A 22,257-nucleotide genomic window follows, 5' to 3' on the forward strand; every position below is an offset into this window, starting at 1 on the left:
TACATATAAAACAATCACTGTAAACATGATCGTTTACGGGAATAATATAATAGAAAATATCAATACAAAGTGTCAAGACAGAATGAACTCTCTGATGTTGCAGCAACAGAGATACAGTACAGTCTATTGGTCCGTAAGAAATATAGATCTACTATATTCTTACATTGTTTACGTAAGATATACACATGTATATATAACCTAATCATATTGTTTCTTCAACTTAAAAATAGCTGACCGTATTTTCCCCCTTCTCTGGGATTATTATTCCCAGTTTTGATCTTGGACGTCTGGTCATTTATAGCATATAAGAATATTCTATTACTGTTAAGCAAACTATGAACACGCCAAAACATGTGTCCTTTATCATAGTTACATGTATGACAAAAAAATGCGTGAAAATCAGTGGTATTCAGTGAGATAAAATGCGCTGACAGTACACTGCTCCTGCCAAATGAATTGCACTGAGTTTAGTAGATCACCACTCCAAGATGGCGGCCCCACGTCTTGTCTCGTCAGCACCAGTAAGCAGTAGCGCTCCATGCTGTGCAACTTCAAATGCCGAACAAAGTTGGAAGTTGTTGCGTCTCCGTCTGTAATCTTCTAACTGCATGTTTTGCATACGGCACTTCGTTTTTTGTTGACCAAGTCGTAGTTTTAATAACCGAACTAAACTATTTTTAGCAAAATTTTTCCCCACTGGCGCGTTGTTTGAGAGCTCTTCTTTATTGGTTTTCCTGCAATTTGATTGGAGGAATGCTGTGTGACGAAAATAACAAGGATGTAATTTGGCTGTTGTTCTGACAGGTAGCGCACGCGCTGACACACATGTGTACACAATGGAAGATACGGAGCGCTCCTGAATAACTTTTTAATCGTTGGGTTTTGGGGAAAGTTGCAAGTCATGTCAAGTCAAAAGGCTCCAGTCCAAGTGAAGTCACAAGTCATTGATGTTAAAGTCTAAGTCGAGTTGCAAGTCTTTTTATATTTTGTCAAGTCCAGTCTAAAGTCATCAAATTCATGACTCGAGTAGAAGTCAGGAGACCCGAGTCCACACCTCTGCTTGCAGTTTTTTTATGTCCACTTTGCATCCGTTCACGAGTCTGTTTTGCAGCTGCGTTCTTCAAAGCTGCATACCTGCAGGACCGCAAGCAAGGTTGCAGAGAAAATGCGGACTGGATTTGAGTGATGTGGGCATTTTCTATATGAACAAGTGGAACATATTTGATACCGACGCACTGAAGGGGCTCGCTGCCTCGCTATGAAGTGAGGGGAAACTGAGTGAATAATGACAGGTTATATGATTATTTATTTTAAACTCTTATTCGGGCCACTTTAAAATGAATATTTCGGCATGTATTTGTTAAAATAAATAAAAATAAAATAAAATATAACGCTAAATTATTTAGGGGGGCTTAAGAATATTTTAGGGTGGCTTGAGAATATGAAGTTACTTTTGGTCAAATGCATCTATCAGTCCATCCTTAGCTTTATTCATTATTGACATGTTTCATGCCACTTTATATTTGATACTTTTCACGGGATTTCCAGTTCATTTTATCATCAATCATTACACCGTATTTGTATTTGTGTTTGACTTTCCCTTCGAATAGTTTTAGTTTTAGTTTAGTCTTACTGAGGATTAAGGATAGTCTGTTTTTTGTCAAACCATCTCTTTAATTTGTTCATTTCAAAGTACAACATGTCCAGTAATGTTTGTTTTTATTCTGGTTTGTTATGGTTAGCACCGAACAATGCTGCTAATGGTATATTGCTACAATAAAGCTGCATCCGTTTAGCACTTGGCTTCTAAAACATATTGCTCATCCTCTTTGTGTTCGGGCTCAGAAATAAAAGGTTCTGGAATATCATTTGTCCTATGTTTGTTGTTGGCTCTCACAGAATTTGCTTGATTAATTAACAATCTTGTTGATGGGGAAGGGATCTGTGGTTCCTAGCACTATGTCACCGATCATGTTACTGGCTTGCTCATGAACTCTTGAAATGGCTCAGAAATCTCAGTTAGATTGATATTATTTTGATTATAATTATTTATTCGGAAACTTTGGAAGTCTTCTGGTGCCAAAAACCATATATACATATGATATTAGCTTCAATTTAGAGGCAGCCTGTTTTTCCAGTCTACTAGTACTTTAAGGGTAAACAATGCTAACGACATGGCGGCTAATGTTGATGCCATCAAGGCAGCGACAATCAGGTTGACAAACTTCTGACAGAACAACTTTTTGATAGGATAGATTTTATCCCACAATCAGAATATTATGTGGTTGCACTGCAGATTCAAAATGTCCTCAAAAGTAAGGTAAAAGCACATTAAAACAAGAGGGAAACATTAAAGAACACAAAGGACATAAAATACATTAAAGGAGCACAGAGCTGATGCAACTAGCTACCGCTTCACGGTGCCTTTTCTACAAATATCAACAAAAGCAAAACACAATGGATAACCAAAAAATTAACAATTAATATTACATACATGCAAAGACAAATATGCTAAGACAAACAACAATGTGATATCAAAAGACAATGGCTGGACGTAACAGTACCGACTCGCCCCGTAATGCTAGCAATAAAAAATGCTAACAATACAGAATGCTAACAACACAGTCATTGCTATGACTGTCAAGTAGACCACATTTTTTACGCCTGTGGTAGCAAGGACTTATCCAGGATGTGACAATTTATTTTCTTTTTGTCACCGGGTGTTTAGAAGGGTCATCCGGGCTACTGGTGAGTACGGTGATCTGCAGTAGAGAATGTTCGAATCTACGATATTGGGTGAGACGAGTGTTCCCACACAGCAAGATACTCCTATACGGATTCGCCTTCAAGACGCCCAACCCGCGTTACTGTCACATTCGTTTTGGCTCCTCCTAGAGGATCTGTTCCGCCTCTGAAAATTGTACCAAACCTATATGCGCCGCCCAGAGGATCGGCCCCGCCCACTCGGATTCTGAGCGGACCGACGTGAACGCGCGCCTATGTACGCGCGCAACGATCGACCATCTTGACTTTGCTTGGAGACGATTGACTTGGCTCTGAGACGAACGTAAGTATTTATTGATTTCTTGCTACATTCACAGTAAATATCGACACTTTTGTGTTTCCATCATCATTTATATGATTGTAATGACGTTGTTTGTTATTAGGACTAAGTGAAACTTTATATTCTGTAAAAAAAGGCTATTTTATTTAAAATGGAATAGCAATTTCGGCAGAATATGTTATAACATGTTCTACTGAAATTGCTATGGTAGTTATAAGTAAAGTTCAGTTAATTACAAATTCTTTGCTGTATTTTTCTTGATGTGACGTACGCGAGCAAGCTGCGGCTTGCGTCGAGTCAAGATGAGACAAAGGAACAAGCACTTTGTCCCCCAATCGTTTTTTTTTTTAATATACGTTTTGGTTGTCGCTCTAAAAGTATTCTATGAGAATGCACACTGTCTGTGACTTGTTGATAAAGATTGCGGGTTAAATTCCCCGGATTATGGTTGTTAAATTGTTGTAAAAAACTGACTTTTATATGCTAAATGCTATGTTGCATTAAGCTAGTCCACGATTAGCTAATTTAATGCTATATAGCATTAAACTAATCCACTTGGATTAGTTTAATGCTATATAGCAGTGGTCCCCAACCCCCGGACCAATTGGTACCGGGCCTTATAAAAAAAACCAATATATTTTTTTTTCTGTGGTCTGACGAGTCCACAAACGTATTTGTCTTGTAATTTTGTTTGATTATAGGTGCTGTAAGAAAAAATGTGGTGACAAGGTCAGCCACAGACGCTAAGGTCACCAAACATGCAATCATGTGGTTCAACCTAGCGACGGATCGGGCAGTGAGGAGACGAGTCCCGCCTCCACCTTCACAGACAGAGGAATAGAAATATCTATCAATAAAAAACCTTTTATTGAACTTGTCATTCACCAGTTATTAATTTTCTGATAGGTTAGCTGTGCATTGAGCAGCATTGCTTTTACATTGTAGCCTAATAGATTATATATTTATATGTACTATATTTACTGTTTATATATATATTTATATATTATATATTTACTTTAAAGAGTGAATTGACCATTTTCTGTTTCTGCCTATTGACAATATTGTTAGTTTAAAAATACAAGCTTATAAGCTTAGGCTTATATAGTGTTAGTTTCCTATTTGATCCTACAGCAAGAACAGAAGGGATTTTGAAAATAAGATAAACGGGTCCAAAATGGACCCAAGCCGGATGAGCCAGGGTTTTTATGAGCCCGTTGCAGGTACGCAGCGGATGTACAAGCGGTATGTGCGGGTCCCAAGCGTACCCGTCGCGGAGATAAGGTTTTGATCATGGATGCGGAGCGAAACCAGTTTGGAGTCACGGCGGGTCCGCGACCCGCCTCCGTGGCGGATCAGTTCCTGATGACAGGTGGACCCTGATGCGGGTCCGTTTCGCGGGTCCGTTCCGGAAAGCGCAATAGTGTTTTTGCTGTGTGGGTTAAGCTGTTAATTGGTAATATTTCATGTTTCGAGGGCTGTAAATATGTTAAGAAAAGCATTAAAAAGGTCGTACACATTTATTTTATGCTCCAACTATGAACATATTCAATTTAGTAATAATAAGCCTACTTTTTGGAAATTAATTTACCACGGTCTCAGCCTGAACCCAATTACTCTCGGTAAACAACTTTACAATTACCAGACATACCATTAGGTAAAACAATCATGTAAAAAACTGTATTTTAAGTTGTCACTCATCATCAAAGAATTATTGTTTTAACAGTCTTTATTATTGTGATTGAGTTTGCAGTGCCATTGAGGACCACTGCAAACTACAGCAACAAACATTTTTAAATGAATACCTTCTCTGACAGTGTCACTCATCACAGGGCAATGCACGGAATCAAAGCATCAAAATTACAGTTCAAAATTAAGAATATTCTTTTCACGCGACAGTATTGGTTAGTGTAATATAACTCTTTTACTTCTAACCTAGGGGTGGACGAGACTGGTATTTTTTGTATCAATGGTGTTTTTGTTTTGATTTGTTGTATGTCAATGCATGGTGCAATCGTATGGGTGCAATATGTATTATTCATTGCACACGTTTTATGTTTTCGTTGTGCTTTACTTTTGTAACTTCATGTACAAACCTCAAAACCAGTGAAGTTGGCATGTTGTGTAAATCGTAACTAAAATATAGAATACAATGATTTTCTAATCATTTTCAATCTGTATTCACCTCATGTATGTGTGACAATCATTGGCACTTTAACTTATATTCAATTGAATAGACTGCAAAGACAAGATATTTAATGTTCGTACTGGAACACTTTGTTATTTTTTGCTAATATTAGCTCATTTGGAATTTGATGCCTGCACCATGTTTCAAAAAAAGCGGGCATAAGTGGCAAAAAAGTCTGAAAAAGTTGAGGAATGCTCATCAAACATTTGTTTGGAACATCCCACAGGTGAACAGGTGGGTGCCATGGTTGGGTATAAAAGCAGCTCCCATGAAATGCTTAGTCATTCACAAACAGGAATGGGGCGGGGGTCACCAATTTGTGAACAAATGCGTGAGCAATTTGTCGAACAGTTTAAGAACAACATTTCTCAACAAGCTATTGCAAGGAATTTCGGGATTTCACCATGTACAATCCGCAATATCACAAAATATTCAGAGAATCTGGAGAAATCACTGCATGTAAGCAGCTAAGCCCGTGACCTTTGCTCCCTCAGGCGGTACTGCATCAAAAAGTGACATCAGTGTGTAAAGGATATCACCACATGGGCTCAGGAACACTTCAGAAAACCACTGTCAGTAACTACAGTTCATCTGTAAGTGCAAGTTACTATGCAAAGCCAAAGCCATTTATCAACAACACCCAGAAATGCTGCCGGCTTTGGTGGGCCTAAGCTCATCTAAGATGGAATGATGCAAAGTGTAAAAGTGTTCTGTGGTCTTGACAAGTCCACATTTCAAATTGTTTTTGGAAACTGTGGACGTCCTGTCCTGTGGAACAAAGAGGAAAACAACCATCCAGATTGTTCTAGGCGCAAAGTTCAAAAGCCAGTGTGGACAGAAAGGTCCCGAGCCTGGGATTGAACCCAGGACTGCAGGACCTTCGTATTGTGAGGCAGACGCACTAACCCCTCTGCCACCATGAAGCCCATGTAACAAAATAATTGAGCTTTTTACGTTGTACTACACACACAAAAAGTCACAATTACAAAATAACAAAAAAAGCAACAATGTATCAAAAATACAAATATTGAAATGTAAACAAAACAATTGAAGTAACTCCAATTAAAGGGAGATACTGTATATGTGAAAAACAAAGTATTCAACAGAGCAGGGAGGAGAGGGGTAAAGCATAAATGAGTGAGCAGAGAGATGACAAGGAGATTTGCTGATGATGCATAAACTCTGGAAAACCAGAAATATAATGCTGGACGCACAGAAGAAAAGCTGTAACAAAAGTATTATTCCCATCACTCTAGGATTGATCATATACCAATACCTACCTTGGTATCGATACTATCAATATTCGGATCGATAACGCCTATCCTGATCCGCTGCATAGAAAATATTAAACATTTGTTTAAATATGCCCCCATCCTATGTTGCATTTGCTGTTATGTTTGACAGATAAGCCTCATTATGGTGCTTTTATGGAACCCCAAAGTTTAAATCCCATAGGTCGGATTAAGATATCAATTCCTCACACAGTTCAATGGACTCCACAAACACCCACTGTAACTCAAACTTGAGCGCGTTAAGCCGAAACATCGTGCAATTTGCTACACACGAGCACACTGCAGCTTAAGGTTGAGATTTAGGCAAGGAAATTTGACATGATATTCTAAGGTTTATCTTTCTTTTTTTTTTCCCCTCTTTTGTTTCAGATTTGCTGTCAAGAATTGACTTGGATGAACTCATGAAGAAAGATGAACCCCCTTTCACTTTCCCCAAAACCCTGGAAGAGTTTGAATACACCTTCAATGAGAGTAAGTATACATGGGCAAAACACTTTTGCAGTAAACAGTTTTCCCTCGATTTCCGCAAGGGTTATTTTCCAGACTTGTGAAATCTGTGAAGTATGGACACAATTTTATTATCTACTGTGTATATGAATATTATGTCTTTATAAGCTCTTCACACACACAGATATTTCACGCACTTCACAGATTTCACATAGATCGCATGATGCTAAAAGACTTCATACACTTTAAAACCTACGTAACTTTAACATCAAAACTTATTTGAGTAGACTCCAGTCTTAATGTCCTCAATGTTATCTTAACGGTGACCGTTGCCGGTGGCCGTTGAAAGTGAAGCCCAAAGTGGCAAGGGAATACTAGTACAGATACTGTATCATTTATGTAATTTCACTGTGAGTTTATTTAATTAATATTGGCAGGAATAAGGCGACAAAGAACATAGTCTAGATATAGAACACTAAACTTCAAAGAGTGGTGGGCAAAGACACAAGGCACATATTTGCAGTGTGTATATTGTACATAATACATATTGTTAAGAAGGTGTCTGTTACTACAGTATATATATATACCTGCACTGTGTATATTGTACATATTAAATATTGTCATGAAGGCGTCTGTAAATATATTATATATGCACTTGCAGTGTGTGTATTGTACAAACCCCGTTTCCATATGAGTTGGGAAATTGTGTTGGATATAAATATAAACGGAATACAATGATTTGCAAATCTTTTTCAACCCATATTCAGTTGAATATGCTACAAAGACAACATATTTGATGTTCAAACTGATAACCATTTTTTTTTTTTGCATATAATCATTAACTTTAGAATTTTATGCCAGCAACACGTGACAAAGAAGTTGGGAAAGGTGGCAATAAAAACTGATAAAGTTGAGAAATACTCATCAAACACTTATTTGGAACATCCCACAGGTGTGCAGGCTAATTGGGAACAGGTGGGTGCCATGATTGGGTATAAAAGCAGCTTCCATGAAATGCTAAGTAATTCACAAACAAGGATGGAGTGAGAATCACCACTTTTAGAACAACATTTCTCAACGAGCTATTTCAAGGAATTTATGGATTTTACCATCTACGGTCCGTAAAATCATCAAAAGGTTCAGAGAATCCGGAGAAATCACTGCACTTAAGCGGGGATATTATATTATATTATAATTTAGAAACATAAACCTTCATAACATTGTGTAATATGTACAAACCCCGTTTCCATATGAGTTGGGAAATTGTGTAAATATAAACGGAATACAATGATTTGCAAATCCTTTTCAACCCATACTCAGTTGAATGCACTACAAAGACAAGATATTTGCTGTTCGAACTCATAAACTTTATTTTTTTTGGCAAATAATAATTAACTTAGAATTTCATGGCTGCAACCCCGTGCCAAAGTAGTTGGGAAAGGGCATGTTCACCACTGTGTTACATCACCTTTTCTTTTAACAACACTCAATAAACGTTTGGGAACTGAGGAAACTAATTGTTGAAGCTTTGAAAGTGGAATTCTTTCCCATTCTTGTTTTATGTAGAGCTTCAGTCGTTCAACAGTCTGGGGTCTCCGCTGTCGTATTTTAAGCTTCATAATTCACCACACATTTTCGATGGGAGACAGGACTGGACTGCCGGCAGGCCAAAAAAGTACCCGCACTCTTTTACTACGAAACTACTTTGTTGTAACACGTGGTTTGGCATTGTCTTGCTGAAATAAGCAGGGGTGTCCATGATAACGTTGCTTGGATGACAACATATGTTGCTCCAACACCTGTATGGACCTTTCAGCATCAATGGTGCCTTCACAGATGCCTTGGGCACTAATACACCCCCATACCATCACAGATGCTGCCTTTTGAACTTTGCGCCTATAACAATCCAGGTGGTTATTTTCCTCTTTGTTCCGGAGGACACCACATCCACATTTTCCAAATGTAATTCGAAATGTGGACTCGTCAGACCACAGAACACCTTTCCACTTTGCATCAGTCCATCTTAGATGAGCTCGGGCCCAGCGAAGCCAGCGGCGTTTCTTGGTGTTGTTGATAAATGGGTTTTGCTTTGCATAGCAGAGTTTTAACTTGCACTTACAGATGTAGCAACCAATGTAGTTACTGACAGTGGTTTTATGAAGTGTTTCTGAGCCCATGTAATGATATCCTTTACACACTGATGTCTGTTTATTGATGCAGTACCGCCTGAGGGATCAACAGTCCGTAATAGTATTTCTCCAGATTCTCTGAGCCTTTTGATGATTTTACTGACCTTAGATGGTAAAATCCCTAAATTCCTTGCAATAGCTCGTTAAGAAATGTTGTTCTAAAACTGTTCGAAAATTTGCTTCGAAAGTGGTGATTCTCACTCCATCCTTGTTTGTGAATTACTTATCATTTCATGGAAGCTGCTCTTATACCCAATCATGGCACCCACCTGTTCCCAAATAGCCTGCACACCTGTGGGATGTTCCAAATAAGTGTTTGATGAGAATTTCTCAACTGTATCAGTATTTATTGCCACCTTTCCCAACTTCTTTGTCACGTGTCGCTGGCATAAAATTCGAAAGTTAATGATTATTTGCATAAAGTTGATCAGTTTGAACATCAAATATGTTGTCTTTGTATCATATTCAACTGAATATGGGTTGAAAATGATTTGCAAATCATTGTATTCTGTTTATATTTACATCTAACCCAATTTCCCAATTCATATGGAAACGGGATTTGTATTTGTATGTATGTAAGTGTGTGTGTGTATATATATATATATTTATATATATGTATATGTATGTATATATATATATATATATATATATATATATATATATATATATATATATATATATATATATAATCAAGTTTTATATATATGTATATACTGTATATACACACATACATATAAATACAAATGTATAAGTAATGTTTCATAGGTTTGTGTTTGTGTTCAGCTCTTGTAAAAAGCATAATGTGTAATAGGGCTACAGCTATTGATTATTTTAGTCATCTATCGATTAGTTTGTCCGACTAATCCAGTAAAATCCACTTTATAGGATCAATGTGAATTTCAGGGAACAGAGTAAAAATAAACAATTATTCTGCTTGCAATAACCTGTTTATTTATAATAAATGCACATTATCAGTACTGAAATTTGTACTTTGAACATATTTGCACTAATATATATATATATATATATATATATATATATATATATATATATACACATATACATATATATATATATATATATATATATATATATATATATATATATATATTGCAGCGGCCGTGTGGAAATTTTATCTGCATATTTAAAGTTTCAGGAAGTCTGTTTGGTTGGGATTTTTACCAATTTTATTAGTTACACTCATTAAATGTAAAATTTAAGTAACATAATATAAATCAAAGATTGTTTATTCTCAAATTAATCGACTTAATCGATTAATTGTTTTTAATTTAAATGAACAAACATTTGCATAAATCAAATGAATTCAAATGAATTGTCCAGTCTCATGTTGGGTGCACATTATGATACACGTATTAAAGATAAAAACTATGATTTGCGATTAATCACAATTATATATATTAATAGTTTGACAGCCCTGATATTGCAAATTCACCACTGATACTACAAGTCCCAGAATACACTCCATAAGCAGGTGCAGCGTTATGATTCATGGTTGACCTTTGTGTAATTGTTATAAAGCCACAGAAACACATTTTATACTTGATCTAAATGGGAGCTCATCAACTGATCGAAGAGTCTCTTTAGAGACTGGAAGTACAAAAAGACGCTGTGGAAATGGACCTAAGGGCTGTTTCTGGCTCTTAGCATTCTCCTGTAGTGTCTTCCTCCCTCTGTTCTCTGTCAGTATCCCTGCCAGTTCACTGGATGTGGGACATGTTATGTACTCTACGGCCCGTCAGAAACCTACTCAGCCTTGCCCTCCGTCTGCCGGCGGAGCATTTGCATAATATGACTGTGTCTATAAGAACAGCAATGGAGAGAAACATACCTATCCAATACTGCTCCAGCCCTTTATGCCTGCCAGAGCCTTGCTCCATGTCCCATAAAGACATTTTTCGTTTGCTTTTCTGCATACACTGCCCTTCCTTATATCATCACTCCTTACACCAATACACACATGCCGATCTCTCCCCAGCTGTATATCCTGTCCCTTTCTGCTGAGGCCAATTTTTGAAGGGGAGCATTTCTATTAAAGCCACCTTGCCCCTGAGGCGGTGTCTCCAACATGTCTCCCTCGCAGCCACCGCTGTGCCTTTCGTGCATTTCCACAGTTACAGCCGGGCTACCTCGGCTCGAGACAGGTGGAACAAAAATGTTAATTTGAGCATGTAATGATGTGAATGCAGACAAGGCTGTGTACAATAGTTTGCAGGTGTCTTAATCACTGAAGATGATGGCTTCATTTCGCTAGCCCTGCGGTTTTTCCATTACTGGAAATCCAAGGTTATGTACACCTAATTAAGCGGCCAAATTGAGAACAGAACGCTAATTATGACCAAAAAAAGAAGAGAAAAGTTGAGAAAACGGTATTCCTCTGAGAGCATGTGTTGGGGGAGCTGGTGGATTTTGTCCATGCCCTCACACACGCACACACACACACACACACACACACACACACACACACACACACACACACACACACACACACACACACACACACACACACGCACGCGCACACAATCTTGTATTTCTGACCTTCTTGAAACCTCCGAAAAATGCTTACATCTTTAGGACCACCCTTTCTAGATGTATGAAGCATTGTGTTTGCAACATTAATAACATATACATACTATGCCTTGGCCCTGCAATGAGGAGGCGACTTGTCCAGGGTGTACCCCGCCTTCCACCCGATTGTAGCTGAGATAGGCGCCAGAGCCCCCCGCGACCCCAAAAGGGAATACGCGGTAGAAAATGGATGGATGGGATACATACTATGCCAATATAAAAAAGATTGTTGTGAAAAATTAGTTGGAATTTCACGAGAAAAAGCTCACAGTTTCTCAAGAAACACTTTGAATTTTGGCAGTTTTTACAAGAAAAACTGAACATTTCTATTATATTATGATAAAAGTTGGAATTTCACTCAATAACAGTCGCAATTTTACAAGAAAAGCCTAAAAGTTTTGGCACTTTTATGAAAAGTCGTAATTTTACTCGACAAAAGTCACACTTTTATAAGAAACTTGAAAACTTTGGCAATATTATGATCCATCCATCCATCTTCTTCTGCTTATTCGAGGTCAGGTCGCGGGGGCAGCAGCCTAAGCAGGGAAGGCCAGACTTCCCTCTCCCCAGCCATTTCGTCTAGCTCTTCCCGGGGAATCCCGAGGCGTTCCCAGGCCAGCCACAAGACATAGTCTTCCCAACGTGTCCTGGGTCTTCCCCGTGGCCTCCTACCGGTTGGACGTGCCCTAAACACCTCCCTAGGGAGGCGTTCGGGTGGCATCCTGACCAGATGCCCGAACCACCTCATCTGGCTCCTCTCGATGTGGAGGAGCAGCGGCTTTACTTTGAGTTCCTCCCGGGTGGCAGAGCTTCTCACCCTATATCTAAGGGAGAGCCCCGCCACACGGCAGAGGAAACTCATTTCGGCCGCTTGTACCCGTGATCTTATCCTTTCGGTCATAACCCAAAGCTCATGACCATAGGTGAGGATGGGAATGTAGATCCACCAGTAAATTGAGAGCTTTGCCTTCTGGCACAGCTCCTTTTTCACCACAACGGATCGGTACAACGTCCGCATTACTGAAGAGGCCGCACCGACCCGCCTGTCGATCTCACGATCCACTCTTCCCTTACTCGTGAAACAAGACTCCTAGGTACTTGAACTCCTCCACTTGGGGAAGGGTATCCTCCCCAACCCGGAGATGGCATTTGACCCTTTTCCGGGCGAGAACCATTGACTCGGACTTGGAGGTGCTGATTCTCATTCCGGTTGCTTCACATTGGCTGCGAACCGATCCAGTGAGAGCTGAAGATTCCGGCCAGATGAAACTATCAGGACCACATCATCTGCAAAAAGCAGAGACCTAATCCCGCGGCCACCAAACCTGAACCCCTCAATGCCTTGACTGCGCCTAGAAATTCTGTCCATAAGAGTTATGAACAGAATCGGTGACAAAGGACAGCCTTGGCGTAGTCCAACCCTCACTGGAAACGTGTCCGACTTACTGCCGGCAATGCGGATCAAGCTCTGACACTGATCGTACAGGGAGCGGACCGCCACAATAAGTCAGTCCGATACCCCATACTCTCTGAGCACTTCCCACAGGACTTCCCGAGCGACACGGTCAAATGCCTTCTCCAAGTCCACAAAGCACATGTAGACTGGTTGAGCAAACTCCCATGCACCCTCAGGAACCCTGCCGAGAGTATAGAGCTGGTCCACAGTTCCACGACTAGGACGAAAACCACACTCCAGCCTCCTCTCCAGTGCACCTAAATAAACCTTACCGGGAAGGCTGAGGAGTCTGATCCCACGATAGTTGGAACACACCCTCCGGTCCCCCTTCTTAAAGAGAGGAACCACCACCGCGGTCTGCCAATCCAGAGGTACCGCCCCCGATGTCCATGCGATGCTGCAGAGTCTTGTCAACCAAGACAGCCCCACAGCATCCAGAACCTTAAGGAACTCCAGGCGGATCTCATGCACCCCTGGGGCCAATCCCATCCACCCCTGGGGTCTTGCCACCGAGGAGCTTTTTAACCACCTCAGCAACCTCAGCCCCTGAAATAGGAGAGCCCAACACAAAAATCCCCAGGCACTGGTTCCTCATAGGAAGACGTGTTGGTGGGATTGAGGAGGTCTTCGAAGTATTCCTTCTACCTATCCACAACATCCACAGTTGAGGTCAGCAGAACACCATCCGCACCATACACGGTGTTGATAGTGCACTGCTTCCCCTTCCTGAGGCGGCAGATGTTTGTCCAAAATCGCTTCGAAGCCGTCCGGAAGTTGTTTTCCATGGCTTCCCCGAACTCTTCCCATTTCCCAGGTTTTGCCTCCGCGACCGCTGAAGCTGCACACCGCTTGGCCTGTCGGTACCTGTCCACTGCCTCCGGAATCCTATGAGCCAAAAGAACCCGATAGGACTCCTTCTTCAGGACTACCTTGTGGCCACAGCTCCAGTCAGCCGCCTCGACAATAGAGGTGCGGAACATGGTCCACTCGGACTCAATGTCCAGCACCTCCCTCATGACATGTTCAAAGTTCTTCCGGAGGTGGGAATTGAAACTTTCTCTGACAGGAGACTCTGCCAGAAGTTCCCAACAGACCCTCACAATGCGTTTGGGCCTGCCAGGTCTGTCCGGTATCCTCCCCCACCATCGCAGCCAACTCACCACCAGGTGGTGATTGGTAGAAAGCTCCGCCCCTCTCTTCACCCGAGTGTCCAAAACATGAGGCCGCAAATCCGATGACACAACTACAAAGTCGATCATGGAACTGCAGCCTAGGGTGTCCTGGTGCCAAGTGCACATATGGACACCTTTATGTTTGAACATGGCGTTTGTTAAGGAAAAACTGTGACGAGCACAAAAGTCCAATAACAAAACAACGCTCTTGTTCAGATCCAGGCGGCCATTCTTCCCAACTACGCCTCTCCAGGTTTCAATGTCGTTGCCAACATGAGCATTGAATATCCCCAGTAGGACAAGGGAATCACCCGGGGGAGCACTTTCCAGTACTCCCTCGAGTGTACCCAAAAAGGGTGGGTACTCTGAACTGCTGCTTGGTGCATAAGCACAAACAACAGTCAGGACCCGTCGCCCCACCAGAAGGCGGAGTGAGGCTACCCTTTCGTCCACCATGTTGAACTCCAACGTGCAGGCTTTGAGCCCGGGGGCAACAAGAATTGCCACCCCGGCCCGTCGCCTCTCTCTGCCGGCAACGCCAGAGTGGAAGAGAGTCCAGCCCCTCTCGAGAAAAGTGGTTACAGAGCCCTTGCTGTGCTTCGAAGTGAGTCCGACTATAACCAGCAGGAACTTCTCCACTTCGCGCATTAGTTCAGGCTCCAACCCCCCCAGTGAGGTGATGTTCCATGTCCCAAGAGCTAGCTTCTGTAGCCGAGGATCGGACCGCCAAGTGCCCTGCCTTCGGCTGCCGCCCAGCTCACATCGCACCCGACCTCTATGGTCCCTGCTATGGGTGGTGAGCCCATTGGAGGGGTGACCCACGTTGCCTCTTCGGGCGGGGCCCGGCTGGGCCCCATGGGAACAGGCCTGGCCACCAGGCGCTCGCCATTGTGCCCCACCTCCGGGCCTGGCTCCAGAGGGGGGCCCCGGTGACCCGCGTCCGGGCGAGGGAAATCTGGGTCCATGATTTTTCTTCTTCATAAAGGTCTTCGAGCTGCTCTTTGTCTGATCCCTCACCTAGGACCTGCTTGCCTTGGGAGACCCTATCAGGGGGCATAAAGCCCCCGGACAACATGGCTCCTAGGATCATTGGGACACGCAAACTCCTTTACCACGATAAGGTGGCAGCTCAGAGAGGAGCAATATTATGATAATAATCGGAATTGTACTTGGCAAATTTATGAGACAAGTCATCATTTTATAAAAAGAACTTTGGCATGAAAAACGAGTATGACTTACTGTGGCAAGAACAGAGCATGGAACAAACACAGCAAGTCATACTCTTTTTTTCATGCCAAAGTTCATGCTGTTCTGTTCAAGCCACGGTAAGTGTTGTTTGCGTTATGTTCATAGTTTATTTTAGTGTTAGTTTCGTTTCTTTAGTCAAGTTGTGCCTCCACAGTTAGCGCTTTTTGTTTGTACGTTTTTTAGTCACAATTAAATCATGTTTTTACCTGTACGCCATGTAGTCCGTCTGCCTTCCTGGGAGAACGACCCCGCAACAAGCTGAGACCCCCCCAACATGACAGAGACTAACACAACTTAACAAAACATGATCACCAAGACATGACAGTAATTGGTTTTTAATCTTCATTATTTACTTCAAGGTATTACAGTATGTGTCTATACACATATTAGTTTCATTTTTAAAAAAAATAATTTTGGCCAGAGGGGGCGCATTTTAATTTCTGACACACACTTTTTATTTCATATGTTGACCAGAGGTGGAGCACTTTTAAAACCAACACACAGACAATTTGAAAAATCCCTCCTTTACCACATTTAGTTGGTATTGAATGTGAGTGTGAATGTTGTCTGTCTATCTGTGTTGGCCCTGCGATGAGGTGGCGACTTGTCCAGGGTGTACCCCGCCTTCCGCCCGATTGTAGCTGAGATAGGCGCCAGCGCCCCCCGCGACCCCGAAAGGGAATAAGCGGTAGAAAATGGATGGGATGGATGTTGGTCTTTAGATTTCACCACCAGGGGTGCAAATGAGACACTCTCTATTAGATGTAATGGTTTTTCGTATTGGGACCATGATTTCGGTCCTAACTTGTTCACCGGTCCTCATATGGAAGGTACTTTTCCTTGTTGATGTCTCAAGAAGCGTAGACATACAAAAACACTAGAACGAACGCGCGCACACACACACACACACACACACACACACACACACACACACACACACACACACACACACACACACACACACACACACACACACACACACACGCATGCGTTTCCCCATTGTAGGATTTCATTAAAGGTCCTCGTGCTTTTCTTAGGCGGTGGTGTTTAGATCCTCTCTCCTCCATGAATGCATAATTGATTTTCTTCAAGGTACTTTAGTGCACACTGCCTTTATCCTAACTTCTCACCACTCTCCTCCTCCTTACAGGCACAGGTCTGTTTTTTAATGCGACATGATGACACACCAAGATTAGGATTTGGGGTTGTTTAACAACTTACTTATGAAGCAGGTGCTGTGATACTCGTGTTGAATTTTGCATTGTAAGGTTTATCACGTTAAAAATAGTGGCAATTTAGCAGCCGGTGAGGAACAGCTTATATATTTGTTTTCGTCTATAAAGTATGAGGGCCCTCTGGCTATTTGGGTTGCATATGCATACGTTTTAGTGGTTTAGCTTGTACAACTTTTGCAGTCATAAAGGTCAAAATTTAATTTAGTACTGCTTAGTCTTTTATTGTGTTGCAGTGTCAGCCGGGGGATTGATGGCCTCGGTGCTGAGGCATAAACATTGGGATTCCACAGCTACACAAGGACAAATGTTTGCCAAAAGAGCATTAACAAATATATTTTCTCCTTTTACGGGAACATTTCCTGACTTATATTTTACTTTAAACAAAACTTGGATCCTCCTTCAAATTCCCTAAATAGGTATGAGTCATACATTATCATAAACACATTTTTTTCACCATAGTGGTCAAACTAATCGTGGCAGATTTATCCAAGAAGAGCAGTTCCCACATAATTTGACTGGATTTCATGGGTCTAATGTGTGTGACATTCCATGAGTATTGTGGTACAGTGGCCTCTGCTGTAATAGGCACTGTGCCTTAGTTATTGTTGGTTGTCTTTTTTACTTAATTATTAAATAAACACCAAAAACCGGTTCTGACCTGTGCCTGCTATTGTCTGCAGTTCAGTAAATGCATACTTGAGGAAATGAGCATAGTTGAATGAATGCTCAAAAGCAAGTTTTCTACACCAAAATTCATCTATATATTATTATTATTATTATTATTGTGTGAATGCTCTAAAGCAGGGGTGTCAAATGTTTTTATCCGGCCCGCAGGATGAGTTTGCTAAGTATACAAACCTGAAATTTTTGAATGAAAGAAACACGCTCTCGAGGAGCTCCTGCTAAAGATGGAACATTTGGCAGAAATACCGGACAATTCCTCAAACTTTATGGCTGGCTCGCATCGTGGTCACTCCGTGATCACGTACGACCGTCAGACACTTCTGGATGTGGACATATCGGGCCGTTTTGGACTGATAGACACTTGCGTGCTAGACTTGCTAACTAGCATGGGAATACATCGGCGGCTACATCCAGCGGCCTGTGAAGCAGGGGAGTCTAGTAGCAGCGGGGGCCGTCTACGGAGCGGACGCCAGCGGTGTGATCGGAAACGCGGATGCCGAGCGGGGCTAAAAACAAAGCAGAAGGCTAATCCCCACAGAACACCACTTTCCTCCATCCCGAAGACGGATTTAGATGGAAAATGCGAGACTACTGGTCTGGGTAAGGAGTCAGTTAAATTAGAACAAGTTTTTTCTGCTTTGAGTGTTTCAGAGTTGGACATGTGTTTTACTGAGGTGGCTAACTATGATGCGTGCAGTTTATCAAAGCAACAAACAAACAATCGGAAAATCCCCGTTACTGAGGTGGCTAACTATGATGCGTGCAGTTTATCAAAGCAACAAACAAACAATCGGAAAATCCCCGTTACTGAGGTGGCTAACCATGATGCGTGCAGTTTATCAAAGCAACAAACAAACAATCGGAAAATTCCTGTCGTATCAATTCCTAGATATGGTCGTAACTATACTAAATGCACCGGGCATAATAAACACAACATTATTAATATTGCTACTACAGATAATTTGATCAAAAACTCCCTAAAACAGCCCACTACCTATAATATAGGTTTTTTAAACATAAGATCATTGTCTCCTAAAACGTTGTTAGTTAATGATATTATCAGAGACAACAATCTTAACGTCATCGGTCTCAGCGAAACCTGGCTTAAACCAAACGACTTTTTTGCGCTAAATGAGGCATGTCCTCCTAACTTTACACATGCGCATATTGCCCGTCCGCTCAAAAGGAGTGGGGGGGTCGCACTAATATACAACGAAAACTTTAACCTTAGTCCTAACATAAATAATAAATATAAATCGTTTGAGGTGCTTACTATGAGGTCTGTCACACCGCTGCCTCTACACCTGGCTGTTATCTACCGCCCCCCAGGGCCCTATTCGGACTTTATTAATGAATTCTCAGAGTTCGTTGCTGATCTAGTGACACACGCCGATAATATAATCATAATGGGGGACTTTAATATCCATATGAATACCCCATCGGACCCACCGTGCGTAGCGCTCCAGACTGTAATTGATAGCTGTGGTCTCACACAAATAATAAATGAACCCACGCATCGCAACGGTAATACGATAGACCTAGTGCTTGTCAGGGGCATCACCGTTTCCAAAGTTACGATACTCCCGTATACTGAAGTATTGTCCGATCATTACCTTATAAAATTCGAGGTTCAGACGCATGTTCGTCAAACTAATAATAATAATAACTGCTATAGCAGCCGCAACATTAATACAGCCACAACGACAACTCTTGCTGACCTACTGCCCTCGGTAATGGCACCATTCCCAAAGTATGTGGGCTCTATTGATAACCTCACTAACAACTTTAACGACGCCCTGCGCGAAACCATTGATAACATAGCACCGCTAAAGTTAAAAAAGGCTCCAAAAAAGCGCACCCCGTGGTTTACAGAAGAAACTAGAGCTCAGAAATTATTATGTAGAAAGCTGGAACGCAAATGGCGCACGACTAAACTTGAGGTGCACCATCAAGCATGGAGTGATGGTTTAATAACTTATAAACACATGCTTACCTTACCAAAAATTAAATATTACTCAAATCTCATCCACCGTAATAAAAACGATCCTAAATTTTTGTTTAGTACGGTAGCATCGCTAACCCAACAAGGGACTCCTTCCAGTAACTCAACCCACTCAGCTGATGACTTTATGCAATTCTTTAGTAAGAAAATTGAAGTCATTAGAAAGGAGATTAAAGACAATGCGTCCCAGCTACAACGGGGTTCTATTAACACTGACACGATTGTATATACGGCGGATACTGCCCTCCAAAATAGTTTCTCTCGTTTTGAGGAAATAACATTAGAGGAATTGTTACAACGTGTAAATGGAATAAAACAGACAACATGTTTACTTGACCCTCTTCCTGGGAAACTGATCAAGGAGCTCTTTGTATTATTAGGTCCATCAGTGCTAAATATTATAAACTTATCACTCTCCTCGGGCACTGTTCCCCTAGCATTCAAAAAAGCGGTTATTCATCCTCTTCTTAAAAGACCTAACCTCGATCCTGACCTCATGGTAAATTACCGACCGGTGTCTCACCTTCCCTTTATTTCAAAAATCCTTGAAAAAATTGTTGCGGAGCAGTTAAATGAACACTTAGCGTCTAACAATCTATGTGAAACCTTTCAATCCGGTTTCAGGGCAAATCACTCCACGGAGACAGCCCTCGCAAAACTGACTAATGATCTATTGCTAACGATGGATTCTGATGCGTCATCTATGTTGCTGCTCCTCGATCTTAGCGCTGCTTTCGATACCGTCGATCATAATATTTTATTAGAACGTATCAAAACACGAATTGGTATGTCAGACTTAGCCCTGTCTTGGTTTAACTCTTATCTTACTGATAGGATGCAGTGTGTCTCCCATAACAATGTGACCTCGGACTACGTTAAGGTAACATGTGGAGTTCCCCAGGGTTCGGTCCTTGGCCCTGCACTCTTCAGCATCTACATGCTGCCGCTAGGTGACATCATACGCAAATACGGTATTAGCTTTCACTGTTATGCTGATGACACCCAACTCTACATGCCCCTAAAGCTGACCAACATGCCGGATTGTAGTCAGCTGGAGGCGTGTCTTAATGAAATTAAACAATGGATGTCCGCTAACTTTTTGCAACTCAACGCCAAAAAAACGGAAATGCTGATTATCGGTCCTGCTAGACACCGAACTCTATTTAATAATACAACTCTAACATTTGACAACCAAACAATTAAACAAGGCGACACGGTAAAGAATCTGGGTATTATCTTCGACCCAACTCTCTCCTTTGAGGCACACATTAAAAGCGTTACTAAAACGGCCTTCTTTCATCTCCGTAACATCGCTAAAATTCGCTCCATTCTGTCCACTAAAGACGCTGAGATCATTATCCATGCGTTTGTTACGTCTCGCCTCGACTACTGTAACGTATTATTTTCGGGTCTCCCCATGTCTACCATTAAAAGATTACAGTTGGTATAAAATGTGGCTGCTAGACTTTTGACAAGAACAAGAAAGTTTGATCACATTACGCCTGTACTGGCTCACCTGCACTGGCTTCCTGTGCACTTAAGATGTGACTTTAAGGTTTTACTACTTACGTATGAAATACTACACGGTCTAGCTCCATCTTATCTTGCCGATTGTATTGTACCATATGTCCCGGCAAGAAATCTGCGTTCAAAGGACTCCGGCTTATTAGTGATTCCCAAAGCCCAAAAAAAGTCTGCGGGCTATAGAGCATTTTCCGTTCGGGCTCCAGTACTCTGGAATACCCTCCCGGTAACAGTTCGCGATGCCACCTCAGTAGAAGCATTTAAGTCTCACCTTAAAACTCATTTGTATACTCTAGCCTTTAAATAGACCTCCTTTTTAGACCAGTTGATCTGCCGTTTCTTTTCTTTTTCTTCTATGTCCCACTCTCCCGTGTGGAGGGGGTCCGGTCCGATCCGGTGGCCATGTACTGCTCGCCTGTGTATCGGCTGGGGACATCTCTGCGCTGCTGGTCCGCCTACGCTTGGGATGGTTTCCTGCTGGCTCCGCTGTGAACGGGACTCTCGCTGCTGTGTCTTGGATCCTCTTTGGACTGGACTCTCGCGACTGTGTTGTATCCATTGTGGATTGAAATTTCACAGTATCCTGTTAGATCCGCTCGACATCCATTGCTTTCCTCCTCTCTAAGGTTCTCATAGTCATCATTGTCACCGACGTCCCACTGGGTCATAATTGTCACCAATGTCCCACTGGGTGTGAGTTTTCCTTGCCCTTATATGGGCCTACCGAGGATGTCGTGGTGGTTTGTGCAGCCCTTTGAGACACTAGTGATTTAGGGCTATATAAGTAAACATTGATTGATTGATTGAAACAGCTCTTCTACATGTGCCTACTGGAGGTTGCAATAGCAATTCTTTGTATCTCTGTAGAACCCGCGGCTCCGGAGCCGCATGCAGCTCTTGGATCACTCTGATGTGGCTCAGCTGCGTACTTGCCGACCGCCCCATTTTACCGGGAGGTTTTCCAAATTTCATTGCCTCTCCCAGAAATCTCCCCAGGATAACATTCTCAGATTTTCACCTGGACAACAATACTGAGGCCGTGCCAGGATGGCAATGCCTTAAACCTCTTCTCGACCATGACGTAGCGTCCGCTTTAATACTGTGATATCTGAGTGACAGCCGGCCCCATCTAGTGTGCAGCAGCTGACTCAACGCACAAGCGACTACAAGGCA

At 41.9% G+C, this 22,257-nt stretch overlaps 1 protein-coding gene across 5 annotated transcripts in view; it reads left to right on the forward strand.

Moving 5' to 3' along the window:
- The window catches only part of arb2a (ARB2 cotranscriptional regulator A), a 503,242-nt gene that overhangs the window by 9,195 nt on the left and 471,790 nt on the right, over positions 1–22,257 (forward strand). For all 5 annotated transcript variants that reach the window (XM_061906255.1, XM_061906252.1, XM_061906253.1 and 2 more), the window contains exon 3: positions 6,911–7,012. In XM_061906255.1, coding sequence (XP_061762239.1) covers positions 6,911–7,012 — 102 coding nt within the window. The remainder of the gene's footprint in view (positions 1–6,910; positions 7,013–22,257) is intronic.

The sequence above is a fragment of the Nerophis ophidion genome, linkage group LG07, assembly GCF_033978795.1.
Source record: "Nerophis ophidion isolate RoL-2023_Sa linkage group LG07, RoL_Noph_v1.0, whole genome shotgun sequence".
In the NCBI taxonomy this organism is placed as follows: domain Eukaryota; kingdom Metazoa; phylum Chordata; class Actinopteri; order Syngnathiformes; family Syngnathidae; genus Nerophis; species Nerophis ophidion.